A 24,844-nucleotide genomic window follows, 5' to 3' on the forward strand; every position below is an offset into this window, starting at 1 on the left:
ATCGCTCTTCTAATATTCAAATTTGAAGCACACTTTGGATCCCAAGTATTGTACTTAGTTCATTAAAGGGAAAATTCACCCTAACATAAAGTTTATTGTAAAAATAGCAGAAAATAATTAAAATGATATTGGTTAGGGTTTAAGGGAATCAATCAAAGATTTAAAAAGCTATTAGAATCTTATATTTTAATGGTGACGTCATTTGCGAGCAGTTTTTTTCCAAATCTGGTGTAATTAAAAATATCAATGAAATGTCATTTAATTATTATTTATTAGTTTTCAATTTTTTTTCAATTTCAATTTATTTCATTTTCAACAGAACGAAGTAAAGTGGTCGAAATAATTACAATGAACTTATACAGACAATATAAATTGAGGCATGTACAATGATATTTTTCCATAAGTAAAACAAAACAAAGTATTATATTAGCAAAATATCATTATAAAATAAAATTCTGAGAAAATGGAGGGATCCACTGAAAGCAGTGCTTGTATTGTGTAGACCCCTCTTAATAATTATTGTAGTATATCAACATACAAATCATTTCACATCCGCTCCTGAAAGACCTTTTTTAGCAAAAGTGACCCACTGATTAAAAATATGAAAAGTAATACGGGGCAGCTGCTCGTATATGACTTCACAGATCAAAAACTCAAAAGTCTAATAACTTTCTTAATCTTTGATGGGTTTTCCGTAAGCCTTCACCAATAAAATTTTCTGCTATTTTTACATTAAATCATTTGTCAGGGTGAATTTCCCCTTCAAAACAGGTCGATAGAATGGTATAAGAAAAGCCTATAACTTTGAAATAAAATCCTTGATTTGCTACACATTTCCAAATTCATGCGGTAACTGTTACCATAGAAACTAGTTTAGGAACCTGTCATCCACTGGACTAGCTGCAATGAGGTATTGCTCTGAAAAATTAAACACTAATTGCTATTATTATATCATTTACATTAAACTATATACGTATCATATCAATATCTATTCGGATCCATTATGATGTTGAAATATGAAAAATTACTTTTATTACAGATCGTTTTGTTATTTTTCTGTTATCTAAGTAATGCAAGTGGTTCGAAGAAATCCCGAACTTGTCTATTTCAGTGGAGCGCACATTTTGGCGTTAACATTAAAATTCGTTTGGTATGTATGTGATGAAGTGCTGTTGTACTCTACGAAATGGCCAATACAAATCCTTTCATCACTCACTTATTAAAATCGGTCAAACAGTGCAAATAAAATGTGTTTGTGAGTATTTTTTTTCTTTAAAGAGGTAGGCCGTCCTTTGGGCATATGCCCCACTCCTCACTTAAAAAGAAACAAAATGGCGGGAGGTCGAGTGGCTACTTACGACTCTCGTCAATATGGGGGACGTGGGTTCGATTCCCAGCCACGGCGTGTTTTCCTTCAAGGATGAATTACTTGAATGCTTTCAGCGCCTATATGGCGGCTCGGATACAGCCGGGATAATAATAATAATGATACCAAATATCAAGTGGAATAGGGTATATCAATATATTGTAACTGCGCTACATAATTGTTCTATTATCGTGAAAGAAATATAAACTCGAGGGGTTTTTTTTTAATGAAAACTCATTTGCACAATAGTTAAAGGTGAGATGAGAATGAAAACAAAAATAGGATCATGATTATCCGGAATAAGTGTGCCATATGAAATGATAATAGCCACCACTGGCCATGAAATGAAATGAAATATATTGTTGTGTGAATTAATGTAATCTAAAGTCCCCTATAAACATGATAAATGGATAACATGGTAAAGATGAATGTTTCATTAATGACATTGATTTGATCAATGTCATCAGTAACTCATGGCATACTTTTTTAAGAATTTGGTAGGCCAAATATTTTTCGTACAAATGATCCCCACTTCCCCACTGAAAGATGACCCCTCCCATATTCACGAATGTGTATTTAAAGGATGTTTTAATTTGTCTATGATAAAAGTTATAATCATATTTAAAAGTCATTGCAATTATATTTATGAATTAACCTTTAATTAATTTCCCATGAGTATGATGATACAGTGCATATAACCTTTGCAAAAACGTGTAGGGATTTGTCAAGGCCAAAATTTTGCATTTTTTAAATTCAAAATTAGGCCAATTTAAGCACCTTGACTGCATTTAAAGATGAATCCACACATTAACAGTAGTATTAACCGTTTGATGATTTTTTTTCTATTTTGAAGGGGGGGGGGGGTGATTGTACATGCCACCCCCCTGAGAAAAGTGTGGGATGTATCCCCCATCCCCGGATCCCCCGGGATTTGCCGTGGATCTAGTCACCATCGGTCGGCGCTGCTTGTGTGAACTCGTTCATGCGTACAGTACAGGTACGGTACCTTATCGTTCGTATAGCTATAGATCATATCTATATATATCTAGCTCGTGTTTAAGATTGTAACCACAATACACAGTAGCACTGCAGTTTAGCCATAAAAAGATCGCGGATTAGACTTTGATTATTATCTATTTCGGTAAGTTTCATATTCCTGAATATTAGTTTTTCGCATCACCCATGATTTCCACAAAATTATGCTCAATCTACATGATCTAGTGAGAACTTTCTAGTACAAATTACTTGTTTGGTTTTAAGGGCCGAGTTAAGTTCAGCTCCGGCGTTATTTGTTTACACAAGTACACGTACACGGTACAATTGACCGAGTGACGTAAGGCCCAATTTTACTGTCGACGCCGCGGGCGCGGGCGTGGGGTACGAGAGGTAGGAACTATTCAGGCCTAATTTGTCGATCTCGTTGAAAGTAGTAATTTAGACCTAGTACCGGTATGAGTATGAGCGAGAGTGAAATCATCATTGTAATTTGGTACCGGTACATTCCATCATCTAGGGCCTATCAATCATGTTTTATAATTATAGAAAGACTAATTCCTTCTGCGCTGAATTAAAATTTAAAAAGACAAGTCTCTCGGCTCAGTATTTAGCATGTTTAACTTAAGTTAGAGATGTACCGTAAGGGCACTAGTATTCAACCCGTTTGGAGAGTTTCCTCAAATTAGGCTTCATCATTGAAATTTTCAATTTAGAACTTGTAATAAATTATCATTCAGAATATGTTCAAACACACCCAATTTACATAGAAACAACATTTTTATAACCACAGAATGCTAGTTATGGATAAAAATAAATTTTAAACCTGCCTACCTTGACTGGAGTTTTTCAATTCTCGGAGTGGCAGAAATTTATGAACCTACGCGACTCAATAACATTACGTCATCTCTAGTGCGCTGGTGTGCGGGCGCACCAGAGTGGCTATGACTCATACCTACTTAGGCTCAAATAAGACGTCGCTGCAGATTTTTTTCGGCAGCGCGCAGTGCTTCTCTCGCGGGGTGCTTCTCTCGCGGGGTGCTTCTCTATTTGGTATTGGCCAAAGCCAAAGGAGCAAATTTGTAAGGTATCAGTCCGATCGGGAGCTTCCGTTCGAAATGGAGATTTCGAACGGAAGCTCCCGATCGGACTGATATCTTACACCAGCGTGTTACGAGCGAGCTTAGTAGACGGCTGCTTTGGCTTTGCTCGACGAGTCGGATGATGTAATCTGCACAGTACCGGGTACGGGCAGTGCATACGCTAGCGCTACCCAACGGCGATTTGGATGCGGTGCCGGGTGGATGTGACGTCACAAAGCAAAAAATATTTAAAACTTCAAAGATTATTTTTGGATTGATTTTTGTCAAACTTTTACTAATGTGTCATTCACGTTATTCCTCTTCATTTCATGCAAATTTAGCTCCATGCCAACTTCAATTAAAATGTCATTAAAAATATAACAAGAGTATAAAGCCTGTGCCGGGTACAATTATTCAAGTCAGCAAACAAGCAAGCAAAAAAATATATAATTATAATAATAAGATAGAATAAATATATTTTTTTTTGAAGTCTTTTCACCTTGAAATTTTCTGTAAAAAATAAACAATAACTGTTTGCTTCCAATTTTGGAACTTTGTCTTTTCTAAGAGGAATTTTGAATAGCTTCATATCACATGCTTCACTAGTATTAAGCAAGGGTGTAAATCATGGGGGCTTGGGGGATTAATCCCAGGATTTCAGTTGGAAAGGTTTGTATTTTTAAAAAATAATTCATTTTTATACCCTAAATTCAGAAGTTTTTTTTTTTTTTGGGGGGGGTTGTAAATGTGGACAAAGTGGACCCTTTTCAGGGATCGATGATTTTCAGGGGGGGGGGGGTGCTGTCAAAACGACAATGAAGCCCCTTTTCTGACAAGCCCCCCCCCCAAAAAAAAAAAGGTTCATTTTAAAAGAACCCCCTTTTTTTAGTGGATCCCTGCTGGCAAATAACCCCCCCCCCCTTCCAGTTACTTTCTGAAATGTGTTTTTATATTAACCATAGCATCATTACAAATCTTTAATTTTTATTGTTGAGTTTATAAGTTTAATTTTTTTTCACTTTTCCTTACATTTTTTGACTATTTTTTTAATTATCAAATTTCTTCTCCTTTTTGCTCGCAGGTATTAAAAGAACTATTCTAGGGACCCATTCGTCATGGAATCCACATTACATGGGCTCCAAAGTCAGTTCCCTCTTTGTCCAAGACTTACCTTTTTGTCCAAGACTTCCTATTAAGGATGCTCTTCACTCTTCTGAGACTAGATGAAGCTTCAGTCTATGCATCTTACATATAGAACTTTAAGGCTACTGATAGCCTCCCCCCCAAAAAAAAAAAAAAAAATTATTTATGAAAAGAAAAGAAGACTTGAAGACAAGTGGTGATGCATTTCAATTAACCAACAGTTTTATTGAAACACCGAATTTTCTGTATTTATTTATGTATATATCCTGAATCCATGGCTGACTAATTATCACATTAATATAAGTACTGATGTTGTTGGGGTTTTTACACTATTCTCATTTCTTTATTTTATTTCTTTTGGGGAGGGTAAAGGTTTTTTATAAATTTGTCAATGTTAATTATTGTGTAAGAGAAGCACTACAATATTATTCAGACTTTTTTATTCGATCAGTTATATCCATTATTTGCTATGTATACAGATATGCCAGATATTACTCTGTTTTGATTGATTACTGCTTGTGTACTGGTATATAATATTTCTGGTTTGCTTTTTTTTTTTTTTTCCTTTTTCTCTTTTTTCCTTCGAAATATTTCTAACTAGTTTTGTTACATAGGGGATATTTGTTTCTTGATAAATATTGTTTTATTGCATTGTTAATTTCATTTGATTAATTTGGTTTCATTTGATTCATTTCATTTGGTTAATTTTATTTGAGAATTATCCTTCTGTGGATATGAATCAATAAATTGTTTAATTTGAAATTGAATTTGAATTTACTGATTTTTTTTTCTGGATCCGACAGTTTCTCTGAAACTAGTGTATGCACAAATAGTGGCATAGCCAGAATATTTTTTTGGAAGGCCAGTCTATGCAAAGAACCCCTTTCTTCTCATTTCCCCCCTTTATCTTCCATTTTTTCTCTTTTATTTTTTTCTCTCTTTTCTTAAAAGGATTTTTTTTTTTTTTTGGGGGGGGGGTGTGATTTTGAGCAATACATGTATAAATTACAGTGAAAAATCATCAAAACGTTCTTGGGACCATCAAATTATGGCAGGAATATAGTTATAACAAGATTCTTCTGAAGGGTGGGAAGTTCCTGCAAAATTAACTGTTAACCCACAGAGGTACAACGTGTCTCCTTTTAGAGACACTTTTGCAGTTTCTCTTCATTCTGACCAGTAGCAAGTACACATGTATGATCAGAAAGAGAAAAATGTATTGAAAAATTTGATACCACTCTGAATACCGAACGTCATGCCATTCATAAGTAAAGTTCATAAGTAAAAGCCATTTTACTTGTGCTAATCATGCTCTCTAAAACAACAAAATCGCTTTTTAACAATGCAAATTGGCAACTTTTCAGCAAAGATCTTCTATTTATTATTTTAACGCATGTTATATATATTTTTTTTCAAAGTATGAAAATTGATAGAAAATTAATGATTGTTGCCAATTTGAGGAGCAAAAGGAGATAAAATTAAACCTTTAGAAAGCTGTGTACCTCTATGGGTTAATCAAGAATATTGTTATACCTGCAAGGTGTTTCAATAAGATTTTAGCTATGACTGAGAGTTCCACTATTGACCCTAACATGCACATGTTGCACATTTTATTTAGCATGCAATCCAATTAATGTATATGCAATAGCGCACATTATCTGACCAATGCAAAGATACTTTCCATTAATTTGCATACCATGGGTTTCAAGCTTGATTTTATAAGCAAACTGTCAAGCCTAAATGTTAGTGAAACACCTCTTTGATCTTATACTGAATTTCCATTTCCACTATACAATACTATCAATGTCTCACTTCCTTCTATCCATAAATTTTGATCCTACCACTTGATGTCATAACAGAATGTAAGAAACTTCTTATAGGTAAATTTGTGTATACCTTGGCTTGAACTTTGAAGTGAATGGGAGCATCGTAGTCTAGTGGTTGTGACTCTTGCCTTGCAATCAGTGGGTTGTGGGTTCGAATCCCAATCCTGGAACCAATTTCCTTCAGCAAGAAGACTAGCTTAGCCTGGGTAATATATACAAGCGTCTTGAGCACCTATCAAGGTGGATATGTGCGCATTATAAATACTATATATCATTATTATTGTTGTTGTTATTATACTGTAGAAGTTACATGGAGATAAAGCAAATGTCTCCCAGATGAACATCTGTCAGAAATTCGGACACCGTCATAAAAAAGACCTCTCTGTTGCCATCATATATTACTTCGTATTCCTCCTTCCATGCCGTAACTCTGCCATTATACCACACCTCTTTCCCCTCCTCCTCCCACTTGTGGGCAAACATCCTGTTAAGGACTTGGGTGGGATCTCTCAAATTCTTTAGAAAGTCATCATCCTCAAGCTGTGGACCACTGAAAAGAATATTCTTCAATTCCTCCACGGAACTTTTCGATAGCGAGTGCTTCCCCATGTCCTGGCACAAAATTTTTTTCCTGAAATTAATTTGATTCTTTAGGATGCCCATGGCTCTGGTTTTAGATATGTTTTCAAGTAATTCACATTGATTTTGCTCTTCATATAGTCCATGTTGCAGTACACTTTCGATGAGTTCCTCTATCTTGTTCCGTTCCTTCTCTGCTTTTTCCGACAGCTTGCGTTGTTTATCCCTTACCCGCTGTTGAACTTGCTCCTTGTACCTCTGCTTTTTCACCTTTTCCTTTTTCCTCTCAGTTACCCCTGCTTTAATTGCCGAGCCAACCAATCTCTTCCTCCTTTCTTCACTTTGGCTCTTCAACCACGTGGCTGTGTCGTTACACTTGAACATGACTTTTGATTCTAATTTACCTACAGAAATATTTCTAGCATGATGCAGGTGTGAATCAACACGCGCAAAGTTCCGCTCCCCACTAATGTTTGTGCTTGAGCATGATGCAGCCTGCTCCCTGACTTCCACCGATGGCTCCCAGAAGACGCCACCAGGTAACTGTGACTGGAGCTGCCGTTTTGTCACCTCTAGGGCTGCCATCAGCATTCCTCTCATTGGTTCTTCCATTTGATCTTCATATGGAGGAGACACCAATGATTGGAAGATATCATCCCTCATTGGGTCACTGCTGAAGATGGTGTGCTGGTCTCTGAGCAGGGAGGATGGATTGCCTGCCCACCTCTCCAATACCTGGACTGCAGAGTGGTAGTTGGCATTCATTTCCAGGATGTTTAGATCCTGTGATGCAGCTTCCATCCATGGGTGGGTGACCAAATGCCCCATCAGTCCAAGGCACCTAAGATGGCAGATGTTCTTATCATTCCATGCATTCACAAATGAACGATGGAGATCATTTGATGGTTTGGTCACAGTTCTGAAATATTCTACTATAGATGGCCCGATGTGATAGAGCAGCCCAGCTGAAGAAAACAAAATGTCAAATCTGTTTCCAACCCATCTTGGTAATACCTTTTGATGACCTCTCCCCTTCAAAAATGACCTGAGGTCTGTGCTGTCGCCACAGCTTTCACTGTTGAAAAGCTTGCTGCCAACACGAATGAATGCTTGGACATTACATTCCCCACCTTTGTTAAATGGCATTTTACGGGTCCTGTCATGCACATCATCCATTTTTTTTAGGGCTTTGTTGACCTCCTTGGCAATTGTATCAAGAGGGTGCATTGCACATCGAAATTTATTTAGGTGGATGTTTTTCTCCTTTTCTAGTTTCTTGTCTACTGAATCATTGGTGATGCACCTATCTGTCATTGTGTTGGTTGTCTTGTTACATAAGATGTCTGGAGAGATGGCATCGCACGCTTCTTCAATCGTTCGAACATATTCATCCGCCGCTCCTCCAACCTGTTGAGAAACGCCCACCAGAAAAGTTTTTTCTTTTGAAGCAACTTCTACCTCGGTCAGATGACCTACCCGGCCCTTTGTTGTACCATCATATTTTATTGTCAAATTGTTTTTATCTTTGAGTGATTCCCGTACTTGAGATTTTGAGAGAACTTTCATTTCCGATGCCATTCTATGTTGAGTGGATGAAGAAGGAAGGCACCCTATTTGTCTACCATTGATTGTTTCACTGACAATCCTGATGGCCTCACTGGTCCGATGCTCTGGAACACCGATGTCCTGTCATGGAGTGATAAACAAAACTAATTTTCCAACCAATTCATTTTTTTTCTCACAATTATAACTTTCACTTAGAAATCACTTATAGAAATTAGTATATATAAAAAGAAAGCAAAGAAAGGATAAAAGAAAGAAAACAAAAATTGTAATAATGAACAGTAAAGATTTAAGATTTTAAAAAAAATGTAGATTAGCATGTATACAGTGGAAATTTCTGAACTGATAAAATAGAAAATTAAAGTAATACATCTCCACGTAAAGGATATTGGTGATTTCTAAAAGTGCATTTAAAATTATGCACACGACTAAATAAAAAAAAATTGCATTTCATAATTTTGATAATGAAAATTGATGAATTTCAGACACTGGATAGCTAAGAGGCTGGATGAGCCAACTTCATGTGAGCAGTTTTGGATAACCTTCAAGAAAATTTAGAATTCCTTCATCTGCTAGAAAAACATTTTAGAAAATTTAGTACAAAAAAAATCTTATTGTTCCATGAGCAAACTCAGCAGAAGGTGGGGTGGCTGTCATTGTAAGACAGGCACAATACTATCCAATGGGTCCCATTTTAGAATAATTACTGTACAAGTAATGCCTCTGTTTTTGGTTATGGTGAATACCTTACAATGGCAATGCACTACCTCCCCCCCCCCCCACCCCTCCCCCTTTCATTCATACATGTATGTTCAGGAAGTGAAATAAACAACAACCCCCCCCCAAAAAAAAAAAAAATAAAATAAAATAAAATAGACATCTGCACATTTGTAATGGTTAATCAAAGCAATTACATTATCAATTTCACTTCATAAATGTGAAAATTGTAAACTATTTCAATTTGCTTTTCAAAGATGCATGAACTTCAGTTTTCATTTTATCAAACTTGCAAGTTAGGGTGAATTAGGCATACAGTATAACTGGCAGACAGAAGTTAGGACCAAATTTCTTTGCCATTTCAAAATGAAAGATCAATACAGTATCTACAGTATAATTTTGATTATAAGTGGGGGGGGGGGGGTCAATGGTCAAGGGAAGGATCTTCATTTATAAATAAGAGAAAATGCATGGACAGTTTTTTAATCTACATATTTCAATATGATGTTGCATTCTTGAATGAGAGCAGTTTCAGTGGAATTTATATCCAATGGCAATCAATTGTGCATCAAATTTGAATATGCATTTTCCTTTCCACAATGAATTTTGGTTCATGGCATACATGTATCTGAATTTAAATAGAAGGAAAAAATCATGTGTTGGCAAAATCAGACATAGACAGGATTTTTTTTTTAATTTCCAAAAAGCTCTATACCTCTTTGGGTTCACTTCTCATATATCAATGAATCAATGACCAAAAAGAACACTAACCTGTAGATAAAATGATGCTTCGCGTACGCTAGTGTTGAATTGTTTTCCTTCTTTCGTGGGAATTGGAACAGTAAGCCTTTTAATTTCATCTTGAAGTGTTTCAATTTTTTCAAGAAGATGTACCACATCGGAATCCTGTTGCGGAGGCAAAGCGGAGTTACATGTACCTGAACGGATCGTAGAGAACAATTTCCTCTGTAGGCGGATGTTCTTTTGTCTGTACTTTTCTGCTTTCCTCTCAGCATTTTTTTTCCCTGCTTCTAGCTTTTTGGCTTTCGACGACAATAATTTGAACTGCTCTCTATAATGCTGCAGACTCTTCTTAGCTCTTTGAAATTTCCTTAGCAAGTCTTTTCTCCCTCCCTCTCTAAGCTCAGATGCCAGTTCTCTTACTCGGCCTCTTGCTTTTGTTAGTTTTTTCCGAAGCTCTTTGGTTGTTATATCACGGTTCTTCGTGATCTGCTCAAGCTTGTCTTGATAGTCCAACTTATTTGAGTCAGAAATCTTCAATAGTTGCTTACAATTGGAACATGAATCTGTTAATGGCTTTAGAGTTGGATGGGTGGATGAAGGAGTAGGAATGGGATATGGTTCTTCCATGAAGGCAGCAATTTTTTCCTTGGTTCCTGCCCTGTTGAAATTCTTTTTCATTGCAGCTAACTTGTCCCTGAGTCGCTCTATTTGTCGAACAATAGTGCGCTCATTCACATCCCAGATTTTGGCAACTTCTGGCAGAATTTCTTTCTCTGTATGATATGCCTTCAACATTTCCCCTTTGGAAACACTTTTTCCTTCTTTGATAGTGGCCAGTAATTTCCCTGGGTCTGGTGTGATTCCTTCCATTGCCATTTTCCTGTTAAATAAAATTCATTCTACTTTCTCACAAACTTGTGTAAATTAAACACTTGTTAATGAATAATTCTATTGAAAATAATGAACGATAAACTTCAGCAAGAAAAAAATATATATATGAAAATAAAAAAAAATAGAAGAGAAGGAAAAAAAATCCACATAGAGTATTGAACACAAAAACAAAACAAATCAAAATACACACAAAGACAAGCACAGAAGTCACAAACATGAAACAGTCAAACCATGAGCATAAATCTTTTCGTTTCTTTCTTGGTATTTTATTTTTAATTCTGGATAATGGGACTGGTCAAGATCAGGAGCACAGACAACCAGGACACAACCACATGGCAGCTGAGGTGTTTGACAGCTACGTCAGCCAGTGTCTGATGTGAGATTTGGTAGTTCAGATCTTAGTTGTGCATCCATGCATCCATTATTTATTCGAGAAGTCTTGGCATGAAAACACCTTTGAAATTCCTGGGAAAAAAATGAAACAAAGAAAAATAGTGAAATTTTTTTGTTCAAAACTTTTGACTGTAAATTCATTAGAGAAAAAAAATCACTTCAAAGAGCTTTTAATATTTAAAACAATGTGCTCATATTGGAGATAAATTATGTTTAGCATACAGTAATTTTCAGACAAAGAATGGACCATAATACATACTATAGATTGCAGTTGTAACTCTTCTGAAAGCAGTGAGAATGGAATTGTAATTTGACTTTGTAGACTGCAGTGCAGCCGTACGCCTTGGTATCAAGATAACCTACAATTACATTTGTAAGGATTTATATTCATCTCTCAATCTCATGTATTCGAAAATTAAACTAAAACAAAGTCATAGTATAAATCATATACAAAGAAAATTATATAATTAAAACTGGACACAACAGAATGATAAAATAGATATAAGACATTCAATAAATGAAAATGCTAAATGCATAATGCAGAAAATATCACATGTTTAAAAAAAAACAATAAACACTAGATTCTGTCTTCATTACAAATTAATAGATTATTGATTGATAAACATACATGTACATGTACATGTAACCTTGACTATGCAAATTACAATTGCCAAAGGGATTGATTTAGGATAGACCTCTATTTTGATTCCAAGAGAATTTAAAAAGCAAAGAACAAGAAAAAAAAATCTTTCCAACACTCAAACTGGGAGACGTCCTCGATAACCTTGCGGGATATGAAACTGAAATACGGAAAATAGGAACTTGGTCTTTTGTACACAATTCTCTCTCCCCAGTCGATGTTAACACATCAAGAAATACATAAATATATTTTTCAAATGTCATGGCAAGTGAGCATGTGGATTATTTATACCACAAATATCCAGAAAAAAGGGGTCCGGAAAATTGAGGATAGACTTTAAAGTCTTTATATTACATGAAGATCTGCTTTTCTAATAAAAAATAAAAATAAAAAAACCAAGGCAAAAGACGTCTACGCAACTATTGTTACAAACAGTAGGAGTAAGCAGGGAGTGGGTTGGGCCATTTTAATTTTTATAAATTATAGCCGATTAAAAAAAAAATCAAATAAAGCCTAAAAAAGGTTGCTCAGCTCAAATGACCTTTAAGTACATACACCCCTATTAATAATAAAAAAAAAGAGCTATAGATCTAGTAGATTCTATGCATGATAACATTTAACCTGGGTCTGGAAACAGGATGGGTGAGGTGGCACCACAGAACACCCCCCCCCCCCCCCCGGCCCCGCCTTCAAAACAGAGTCAACTTACATGTACACTCACTTACAAGTTACAGTTAGAGAAATTATAGTTTATACAAATCAACAAGTCTAATTAATTTTTTTAGAATATTGCATGATCATAAAGCCATAATAATCAAATAGGGACTTCCTTCATTTATTTATTTTAAGTGCTGATTTAATTATACATAAAAAATGAAACATTCATGATGAGACTAATAGTTGGTACTCGCGTACCGTGCATTGTCAATTGGAGTCGTTAACTACACAAAATCCATAGCGAGCAACACGGCAGCCAACGCGAAATCTGTTCGCGCCCTCCGACGGGGGCCGAAATTTTCATAATCTGGTCGATACAGGCCCTTTTTCATGCAGAACGAGCAATCAGTGAGCATTGGTGAGTACGATTGATTTTGGTTTCAAAAAACCAAAAAACATTTCTGAATTCTTTCTAATACAGTCTTTTAATTGCCAAATGTTGCCAGATATGGATAAGTGTACAAATTACACAAACTTAGTGAGAAAAGTGAAGAAATTTTGACTTACCTTGTCGGGTTGAGTCGCTCGCGAGGGGTTGGATCAATGTAAACATGGAAAACTGCATATCGCACGAAAGAGAAAATAGTTTAGGTTAATGATATGCCGAGATTTTGGAAAACGACCCAATCACTTTTAAATGAGAATGGTATCAATTCGCACATGTCGAATCACCGATAGCTAGAGAAGCACCGCGGCTGCAGCAAAATCCTCCGCACACTACGTACAAAATATAGTACGAGCGCGAGAGCGCCATCTTGTGGTGAATGACGATGCCTACTCAAATATATAGAAATATAGAATTTACCTGAATCTCAGACCCGTCTTATTTCCAAGAGCAAATGCTGGTTATTCTTTTTCCGTTATTTTTTTCTTCAACCAGTTGACTGTGTGCGCGGGCGACCGAATTATACGGCGACGGATTTTGGTACTAGTATTCAACCCGTCGGCACTAGTATTCAACCTAGCGATGAAAGATGGCCCTGTCTCTCAATCTGCCCTTGTCCCATCCGACTATGGACTAGACCATTTGAGATGAGACCAAACAGGGAATTAATCAAAGCCAGAGACTTACATAGATCTAGATCTAATTTAGCAATCTAAACCCTTTTGAGATTTGCTATCAATCCTCACTAGGTTGAATACTAGTACCATTCAGTGCAAAAGGCCATCGCCGCATAATTCGATCCTCCGCCCATACAGTCGACAGATTGACAAAGAAAATATCGACAACAGATTACCCTGGAAATAACAAAGGTATGAAATTAAGATAAATTCCCTATTTCTAAATATTTTTAGGAATATGTCAAAATCTTTGAATTATGCCGGGTTGAATACTAGTACCCATACGGTAGACTAGAGTGAGTAGGCCTAGATCTAGAATCTAGACTAGACCAGGTCTGTCTATAGATGGCTAATCTAGAGCAATCTAACATAGTACATGTAGTTTAAAGTTAGGCCTCTAATCTATATACAAATCAAGACTCTATAACGTTAGAATAGATCTAGACTTATACTAGGCAGCTAGGTTTATATACTATTACTAGGGCATAGGCCTAGGCTCTAACGTTAATAGAAAGTCTAGTCTAGATCTAGCGAATTAGACATAGCCTAAACCTAGTTAATAATAATATAAGCAGGATTTAGATCTAGAGGTTCTATATTGTCTATGCCTAACTCTGAGGAACCCACTGCCACTGGTAAATAAGTTTCCAATATTTGCATCCTACCAAAAAAATGATACATAGCCAGGCCTACATTACATGTCTTAAAGTTAGAGTCTTAGACTATGTTTTGTTGACTTGGCTAATAAAACCAACAAATCAATCAATTAGACAATTGATCAGTCAGTCAATCAATCAATAAAAAAATCAATTATGATATTAACTAGACCTAGGGTTGAGCCTAAATTTAAATTCTAATCTCGATTTTCGTCTATTCTAGAAGTAGAACCTACATTAGGCCCTACTTAGATTACCTTTAAAGTTGCAAAGGCAAAAGCTCCTTAAATTTAAGTCAACTAGACTCTACTCAATTCGCTTTTATTTGTAATAATGATGGTATCATTAGTCACTGATTTGAACATTCGTATGATGATTTTAAGTTTTATACAGATGTTTCCTGTTTCAATATTCTCATAATTTTTACGACGTCTTGTTTCAAAATCAGGGTCTCGATCGTAACACAAAAGTTAGCGATTGATCGTACGCTTAAGGACGTTCCACAGTTAAAGTGAAATCCATGTCATTTTCACCAAACTTTGCACATAGATACTTTAGAACCTTAATATTCGAAATATGCAAAAATTAACATAGGTCCATGTGCTTGATTTTTGCTATAGAGCTTCAAAGTTCACCCAAATTGATGTTCTTAAGAATTGCGCATTCAAAAGAATTTGGCATTTTTAGACCGCCCAAGATTACTACAATGAGTTTAAACCTCTATTACTCAGTCAAAATACGTGAAAAAGTCATCAAATTCCGCAAGACAGTTAATAATTATATCATTAGAATGGAGAATCTATGTATAGTGCTATTTGTTTGCAATTTTAGGTTTAACTGCACTGTCAGTTCTTAAAAATGGCGTAAAAGATAACATAATCCCAATCTAACAAATGTGAAATTTCAGTAACTAACTACAAACGTACAATAAATGCTGCACTTTATTCAAAATCCATGTCATTTTCACCAAAATTTGCATAGTTGTAGAGGAAGGTATACCTAAGAGGTACAAACATTAAAAAATAGGGGTTCATGTGCTTGTTTTTAAACTATCAGCATTTTTATTAGAGCAAATGTGCTTTTTAAAACACCAAAAATGCGCCGAATGCTTTGTATCTGTGTGAAGAAAAAAATCAAAACCACTCTACCATTTATTCAAACTCAGGGTAATATTAGTGATTCTTGGCAGCACTGCAGAGTATAGTATTTTGAAATTGTAGATAATTTTTTTTTTTAATGGTCCATGGAATAATTCCATTTTTTAGCTTCATGAAATAACGCATCGGATCTGCAGTTAAAGTGCAGAAGATGAGAAAAATCAGCTCATACCCGCAGCTAGTCAATCACCTGTTCATCCATTGTGACGTCAGCGCGCAGAGTGTAAACTATGCGCAGATCATAATGCGCACAAACATAACTGTGGAACGTCCTTAATGCAATCAATCGTAGAAAAGTGTTTTACGAGCAGCTAAGCTTTGTGTACCTCAAGTGATGTTTGTGGAGTGGAGCCTACACGAACATCACTTGACATGCTTGAGGTAAGGCAGCTTTGTGTTACGGGCCCCAGGTCGCAGACCAATCGAAGGTTTACAGTAGCCTTGGGCCTTGATTCACAATGGACTAGATCTATCCATAACTTTCTTTTCTTTCAAATCTATTGTGATCAAAGCCCCGTCTTGCAAAGAGTTACGAATGTTCCAATCAATCTCAACTGTATGGAAATCCATACATACCATTTTCTTCTTCTTCTTCTTCCTATATAAGTACATACCACCTGTGGTGTATTGTCGTACTGTATTGTGGACTTGAATGCTGAGTGCTGAGTATCCACCGTTGAAGTTGTGGTAAAAAATGCCAACATATATATAATATTTACATATTTACATATTTTGTTTTCGAGAGGAAATTTACACAATAATCTCCTTAGACTAGTAAACAAAACAAATCACACTGAATCTTGACTCTTGAGAAGAGAACGGTGAATGTATGAATATACATCATATCTAGAAAATATTGTGAAAATAACCCCCTGCATTTTTAGATGTTGACGTTGCTGGCCATCCATAGTTGTGGTTGATCGGATCAATCGAAACTCTTTGTAAGACGGGCCCTGGTGGGTGTTTTCATAAACATGATAAATTTGTTTGTAAAGTTACGCACAACTTTACATGTACGCATGACTGGAACATGCTCTTAGGTGATAAAGCAGCTATATATATATATTTAGATATATATACAGTGCGTCCCACAAAAAACGAAACCGAGATTTAGCGATGATTTATCATAACTTAATCTAAATAATATAGACAAATGACCTACCATTGTAAAGCTTAGAATTTCCTCTTTCATCTGTAATTATTTAGATTATTTCTCATTCACGCATGAGTGAGCAAAAACAATTTGAAGAGGGGATACCAAAAAGTCACTTGGCTGGCTGTATTTGGGTTTCAAAAAGAAAACCACATTTTTAAAAAGTTTAATATATGCTCTTTAATATGATACCTCAATTACAGAAAATTATCAAGTAATAACAAAGTTCTGGTTATTTGAAATAAGGCTTGAATTTCATTAATTTCATAAAATGAAGAGGTTTTACAGGCTAGCGTTCAGCCTCACTCGACACTCCGTTTTGTTGACGATCACCCATGCATTAAGTCTTTTGTTAACCATGCGATAGCTTCTGCGGGAAACCGATGAAAACACGTTTATTTAATGAAATTATGGAAATACAAGCATTGTTTCGAGGGAACAGGACTTATTTACTTCTTGACCATTTTCTGTGATTAAGGTATTAAATAAAAGAGCAGATATTGAACTTTTTAGCCATGTGGTTTTCTTTATGAAATTCAGATACCCCCTCCAAATGAGTTTTTGATATCCTTTCTTCAAATTGTTTTTGCCCACTCATGCGTGAATGAGGAATAATCGAAATAATTTCAGATGAAAGAGTAGATTCTAAGCTTTGCTTCGGTAGGTCATTTGTTTATTTTATTTATGATTAAGTTAAATGATAAATCATCGCTAAATCTCGGTTTCGTTTTTTGTGGGACGCACTGTATATATATATAATTTAGCACAAATAGGATCACCAGCAATGCGTAAAGCAATGGTTACCAAACCCAATCAGCTCTACGAATCGGGGACAAAAAGATCCGGTATAAATTCCTAATCAGAGCAAAATCGCCAAGAATTGACTACCCAGAATCCCTCGAATGTTTCACAGAATCCATTCGAATTCCATCCGAATATATCCCGAAAGTGGCCCGAATGAAATTTGTCGTGGCCACATTATTTTGGAGGTACTCGGCTGGTTTTGAACATTTAAAAACGAGCCGAATCCCTGCACGAATGGTCCCGAATCCATCCCGAGTTTTCTCGCGTTCGGGGAGGGAGAACAAAATTTTCCCGAAATCTCCCGAATACGTGTAATCTGAATTAGGGGAATAGGTTCCGAAACCATCAGGCCGTGTTCTGGCAGAATCGGTCCGAATTTATTCGGGAGAAATCGGTTCTGCACTGTTAGAAAATGTATCCTTAAAATAAAAGAAGTTCTTGCAGCAGAGTCTCGAGAACACATGTAATCTTACCAGATCATGTCAAATTACAGGAAATTTGTATTTGATGTTTGGAACCTTACATATTTCCTTTAATAAAACACCCTTTTCCCTTTTTTAAACAGACCTGTTAAATTGCAGAAAAAAATCCTGTTTTATGAATTTACAGAATGATTCTGTTATTGCTTTCTGGAAAATCTTCTCTTTTTTCCTGTAAAATCCGTTTTTTAAACATGTTTAACAGTGTGATGTAACCCTGGCTTAAAGCAATTTGTTATAATATGGACAACTTTTAAGCCAGGGTTAGACCAAAACCAAATTCTCCCGAATAAATTGTGACCGATTTTCCTCCCGAATGTGTCCAAGACAAATTTCATTCAGGTCACATTCGGGATGTATTCGGATGGAATTCGGTTGGATTCTAGCTAGGAGGCATTCAGTGTATTCTGGACAGTCAATTCTTGGCGATTCTGCTCTGATTCCTGACCTACTCCGGACCTATTATTCGTCTATGATTCCGACGAACTCCGCGAATCAGAGACGAATAGGTTTCGGATCCAACCGAGTCAGGCCATATTCGGGCAGAATCGGTCGGAAATTATTCGGGAGACTTATGTTTTGGTGTAACCCTGGCCTTATTCAACACCCAACTGGACTAATCTGACAAGGGCCATGCAAAATCTCCAGTGCAATTCAAGCTTAATTACAACAACAAAGGTTTACCTTGAATACTGGTCAAATTATAGATGAGAACATGACAAATAAATTTGAAATAGCTTTGCCATTATTTCCATTGCTGATCATGTTAATGCAGTCGAGTCTTGCATTAATGTTGTGGCCAAGCCAAGTTATTGTTGCTGAAATGGATGAAATTGTAAAAGTTTCCATTACTGTATTTCTAAATTCTGTTATCATGCAGATCCTCATTAATGCCATTGTTATCTTGTATAAAAAGTATTGATCTTATGACTATCATACAGATATTGGATGCATGATATAGAGTTGTATTAATTTTTTTCATTTTTATACAGACTTCCAAATCATTAACACAATCCAAAATGAATCTGATTGTATTTTGCATCACACTCGCAGCGGTCGTAGGTAAGTTTGATTTTAGTTTAATTTGTGTTAAGCTAAAAGAATATTCTTGGATCTTTTCATGTAATAACAAATATTTGACTGTATAACTGTTTTGCCTTCTCAATCTGGAGACTTGCATTGAAATTTTGTTTGACAACAATGGGAGTTGAGTTATATCGTGAAATGGAGAAAAGCGATTCGTACACTGCAAAATCACTGGTGTCAATTCAACACACACCTACCTGGTATCTATATGTCCACACCGGAGTAGTGTTAAACAACACTTATTTTGTTTTGGTGCAATACCAGATAGGTGTTTATACGGCACCAATTAGTAATCAAGACTAACGTCTTGGTACATAAGCCCATTATAGACCACCATCGATCTTATCAGAATCAATCAGTGTTATCAAATACACTCTCATCTTTACCTTCATTTAGTGCATTCTGGGTATTTACATGTATGTATTTTCCATTTTGCATAATTCATAATTGTATTAAATAGTATCTATATCGAGGCTATAAACACCTTGGAATACAGGCTTATCACAGACCACTATCCGTTTTATCAATTAATCAGTGATATTAAAGGAGAATGAAACCGTTGGAATAAGATAGCTTGTGTGAAAACAGAAAAATCCAAGAAACATATCAACAAAAGTTTGAGAAAGATCGGACAGACAATGAGAAAGTTATCAGCATTTGAATATTGTGATCACTAATGCTTTGGAGATCCTCAAATTGGCAAAGCGACAAAGATGTGTGATGTCACTTGTGAACAACTCTCCCCGTTACGTTAGTATATATTTCACTTAAATTGCCTCTTTTATTACATCTATCAGTAGATCATGTGTTCTTTCTATATAGGAGGGCATGTAATACAGATTTTTTTTAAGAATACATCATGGATAAAGAGTTTGTATCACCGTAAGAAAAAGCAAAAAGAGACATTTTGAGGGTACTTTATAGTCCATCAAAGGGAAAGTTGTTCACATGTGACATCACACATCCTTGTCGCATTGCCAATGGGAGGATCTCCATAGCATTAGTGATTGCAATATTCAAATGCTCATAACTTTCTCATTATTTGTCCGATTTTTCTCAAACTTTCTTTGTTCTTATTCTTTGATTTTTCTGTTTCGACACAAGCCTACTTGTTCCAAAGGTTTCACTCCCCTTTAAAGATACTCTCCTCTTTCTTCAGCATCAGTTCCATAAGCTACACTGTATATACTGCGGTGTTAATACTGACACCAGTTGGTGTTAATAGAGGACCACACCCCGAGGTGTTAAAATTACACCCTAGAGATTGAACATAACACCAAAGAGTGTAAATGTAACAACCAAAGGTGTTGTAATAACACCTATAGGTGTAAAACTAACACCACCAATTTAACACCGGTGTAAAATAACTGGTGTGGTCCTCTATGTACACCGGTTAACACCACAGTTTTTGCTGTGTACAGTATGTATAAGGATCATCCATTTTGTATAATTGACAATACGATCTAAGACTGTATAAAAATGTCTCCATGTAACGACTCACTCCTCTGTACACAAGCCTATTTTAGACCACCAGCCATCGTATCAGATCGAATTAATCAGTGTTATTAAAGATTAGGCCTGGGAGTAAACATCGATTGATCGAATGGTTCGAATGGCTTGCCGCCGATTGCTAATCGATTAGCAAAATTTACACTAAAACTTGCAGGAGTAAGAAAAATAAAGCAAATAATGTTATTTTTATGACTGCTCCGTGCATTTCCCTGACGTGTCACAGCTGTGGGGATACCTGACTGGTGCTGGTGAATGTGATTGCGATGATCCGTATGTGGTTGATTATTAATTCAAATCAATTATGTTATGTTCAATGAAAATGTACTACATGTCAGGTATAACATACGTGAAAGAAAAATAAAACAAATGATGCATATTTGTTACAGCTCCGTGCGTTTCCTTGACGTGTCACAGCTGTGGATACCTGATTGGTGTTGGTGACTATGACTGCGATGACCCGTATGTCACAAATACCGACAATGTTACATGCGATGATAGTTGGTATTGCAAGGTAAGTAAAAAATAAAAATAAAAAAAGGCCTGTGACATCACATCGGGGTATCGCCTAGCCTAGCATTTTATCTTGGCAGTAAAGGCAGCTAGTCTGATAAGTGTTTAAAAAATTGGATCTAGATATATAGATCTAATCCTATAATGCCTATGTAACTATGTAAGGGTACCGGTAATTTGAGCATGTTGAGGGTGCTGATTCATTCGTGGCAACGTGAACGCTAACGAACACTGATCGAGGCACTGACAATAAGCCAGTGTTTTTTCAATTCAATTTATTTTTATTTCATTTTCAACAGAACAAAGTAATGTGGTCAAAATAGTTACAGTGCACTTATGCAGACAAAAAAAATTCAGGCATGTACAGTATATGATATTTATCTAAGTATCTAAGTAAAAGCAAAACAAAGCAGAGTATTATAAGCAAAATATCATAACCATTATAAAATAAATTTCTGAGAAAATGGAGGGATCCACTAAAAAGCATTACTTGTATTGTGTGGACCCCTCTAAATAATTATTTTAGAATTGCCTACGAAGACAGACACGAAGGTGACAAAACAGAGAACAGCAGAACAAAAAAAAACGAACAAGAAACAATAAAAATGGAAGCACATACAAGGGATATGCAAATAAAAAGGGAAAAAGAGATAAAGAAATATAATAGAGCAGGACTTCAACACGCGGATAATAATAAAAAAAAATAACTTAAGCCCCTTTCACAATTGACGTACGACCATTTGCGACCTTTTGGTCGTGCGACAGGCTGCAACAGGCATCAATCGCTAGTCATCTCATAAGATCGCACAGAGGCTTTCACAGTTGCAACAGCTGTCGTACAACAAAAACAACCAGTAAACCCCGTTGCACGAGTAAGTCGCATATGCTCTTATTGTGCTCGTGCGATCACATGCGAGTGTTGCACGAGGGATTGCGAGTGGAACGGTCGCATACATGCGAATGAAACGGTGGTGCAATGTTGTAAGCCGTTGCGATCGGTCTTGCAACAGTCTTATGGCCCATATCATTATCGCAACCAGTCGCAAGACAGGTCTCTGTACATGTAGGTCGCTTGCATATGTGCAAGTGTTGCACGACCTCCAGTCAAGTAAATGCGACTACTTAGTTGTGCCACCTCTCGCACCAAGTCGTACAACGTTGAACAACACTCGCACGATGATCGCCCGACCGATGGTACGACCCCGGGTACGGCCTGATGCGAGTGAATCGATCGTGTTTGATCGCGTTCGGATTTTGAACATGTTCAAAGTTCAGATGTGACCAGTCACGACCACCTCGAGTTCGTGCGACCGTCTACAACGACTGCGAGTGCTCGCAAGACACCAAGAGATCGATCGTGCAACAACAAGAAAAAACTGTTGCAGGCGGTCGTAAACTGGTCGGACGTCAATTGTGAAAGGGGCTGAACGGTCGCATACATGCGAATGCAACGGTAGTGGAATGTAGTAAGCCGTAATTTCGATCGGTCTTGCAACAGTCTCATATTATCGCACCCAGTCGCAAGACTGGTCTCTGTAGGTCTCCAGCACATGTGCAAGTGTTGTACGACCTCCAGTCGACTAAATGCGACTATACTTAGTTGTGCCACCTCTCGCACCAAGTCGTACAACGTTGAACAACACTCACACGATGATCGCCCGACCGATGGTACGACCTGTTGCGAGTGAATCAATCGTATTTGATCGCGTTTGGATTTTGAACATGTTCAAAGTTCAGATGCGACCAGTCACGATCACCTCCGACCACCTCGAGTTTGTGCGATCGTCTACAACGACTGCGAGTGCTCGCAAGACACCAAGGGATCGATCGTGCAACAACAAGAAAAAACTGTTGCAGGTGGTCGTAAACAGGTCGTACGTCAATTGTGAAAGGGGCTTTAAGGAGGCATGAAATGGTGAATTTAATGATATTATTTATTTAAAATTGAGGAAATGATGACCTGTATGATTTCAGAAAATTATTTTTAAGTTTCATTTTAAAAGAACAGAGGGATGGGCTTTTAATGGTATCTTCACTAAGGGAGTTCCAAAATCTCGGGCCATCGTATAAATATTTTTTTTAGCTAACAGTGTTCTCAAAAGAGGTAAAATGAACTCATTAGACTGTCTCGTAAGGTAATGATGAAATGAACGATTTTGAGGGAACATTGAATCAAATACGTGAGGAAGTGAATTGTTATTATATTTATACATAAATTGGCCTAAGTGAAACAGATATAGATCATTTATTTTTAGCAGCTTGTTTTCAGCAAACAATGGGTCTGTGTGTGAAAGAAATGAAGAATGGTTAATTATACGGAGATATTTCTTTTGTAATAAAAGAAGTCTGTTTAATAAAACTTGGTGGGCATTGCCCCAAACAAGAATGCCGTAGTTCAAATGTGGTAAGATTAAAGAAGAATAAAGCATTAATAAGGTTCGTGGAGGAAAATGAAATTTCAGTTTATTTATTATGCCGATGTTGCGTGAAATCGCTTTACAAATATTTTCAATGTGATATTTCCACGAACGTTTGTTATCGACAGTTATGCCTAGGAACTTTATAAACGAAACAACTTCTAAAGGGGTATCATAAAAACACAATGTTTGCGGGCAGTGTGTCTATGGAGTTACTAAATAACATGTATTTTTTTTTTAGATTAAGGGATAATTTGTTAGCTCTTATCCACTGAGTAACCTTTTCTAGCTCAGAATTTACTATATTTAGTAGTGTGTTTGGATTTTTATGAGAATAAAAAAGATTAGAATCGTCGGCAAAAAATATGAACGAAAGAATATCGGATGATTTACAAAAATCATTAATGTAAATGATAAATAATAAAGGACCTAACGGACTACCCTGTGGGACTCCGCAATTTATATTTCGCATATTGGATGTAAAGTCGTTTAATGTTACGTACTGACGTATATTGGATAAGTAGCTCCTGAACCACTCCAAGGCCTTCCCACGCACCCCATAGTGAGTGAGTTTACGTAATAATATATTGTGATTGATTGTGTCGAAGGCCTTGGAGAAGTCCAGGAAGATACCAACCATGTGTGAAGAGTTGTCGAGAGCATGTGCCACTTTGTCAATGAAATATAATAAGGCATGTTCAGTATTATGTTTTTTCTAAAGCCAAACTGGTAATCGGAGAAAATAGTGTGTGCTTTCAAAAAGTTAATAGTTCTACTGTAAACAACCTTTTCTAAAATTTTTGATATGGAGGACAATAAGGAAATAGGTCTGTAATTATTGACATTAAGCTTATCAACTTTTTTTAAAAGAGGTATTACTTTACCAATTTTCATGTTGACCATTTTGTAATGAAAGGTTTAAAATATGCAGCAAAGGGTTAACATAGAGGAAATTACACCCTTCAAAATAAAATTGTTGATATCATCATAGCCAGGACTTTTTTGTTATTCAAACTAGACACAATATAGATAATTTCTTGTTCAACAACAGGGGTAAAGAATATAGAATTTGTATTAGGTATGCCCAGATAATCAGAAAAATGCTTGTTCGAAGGAGGGACTTCATGAGCTAAGTTTACCCCTGTAGAGGAAAAATGGTTGTTAAAAATATTGGCAATAATTTCAGTCTTCAACAATTTCATCATTATCCCTTATTTTAGTTATGCTTGTTTTGTTATTTGATAAATTCATGGCTTGTTTTAAAATCTTCCGTGTACCTTTGCATGTCGTTCTTATATAAATGTAATTGTTTCGTGAAGTATTTTTTCTTTGCTAGTCGTACTGTTTTAATTAG

The 24,844-nt window shown here is 36.3% G+C and overlaps 1 protein-coding gene and 2 long non-coding RNA genes across 3 annotated transcripts; 2 read left to right on the forward strand and 1 right to left on the reverse strand.

Annotated features, from left to right (window-relative positions):
• The first annotated feature begins 2,406 nt into the window (after window positions 1-2,406).
• Window positions 2,407-8,014, forward strand: LOC135154527 (uncharacterized). Its single transcript, XR_010293879.1, has 2 exons — window positions 2,407-2,507; window positions 4,523-8,014. It is a non-coding gene; the product is annotated as an uncharacterized LOC135154527 (long non-coding RNA).
• LOC129262428 (uncharacterized) lies at window positions 6,717-13,419 on the reverse strand. Its single transcript, XM_064100909.1, has 2 exons — window positions 13,162-13,419; window positions 6,717-11,369 (listed from the first exon to the last, which is right to left on the reverse strand). Exon 2 carries the CDS (start codon window positions 8,565-8,567, stop codon window positions 6,717-6,719), a length of 1,851 nt encoding a protein of 616 aa, XP_063956979.1. The 5' UTR covers window positions 8,568-11,369; window positions 13,162-13,419.
• On the forward strand, window positions 12,945-22,708 carry LOC129262943 (uncharacterized). The gene is made up of 3 exons (XR_010293878.1): window positions 12,945-13,012; window positions 18,958-19,027; window positions 20,950-22,708. It is a non-coding gene; the product is annotated as an uncharacterized LOC129262943 (long non-coding RNA).
• The last annotated feature ends 2,136 nt before the right edge of the window (window positions 22,709-24,844 follow it).

This window comes from Lytechinus pictus, chromosome 6 (genome assembly GCF_037042905.1).
Source record: "Lytechinus pictus isolate F3 Inbred chromosome 6, Lp3.0, whole genome shotgun sequence".
Classification (NCBI taxonomy): Eukaryota; Metazoa; Echinodermata; class Echinoidea; order Temnopleuroida; family Toxopneustidae; genus Lytechinus; species Lytechinus pictus.

Coding starts and splice junctions, on each gene's coding strand:
- LOC129262428 (XM_064100909.1), bottom strand. CDS start 8,567: ATGGCATCGGAAATGAAAGTTCTCTCAAAATCTCAAGTACGGGAATCA.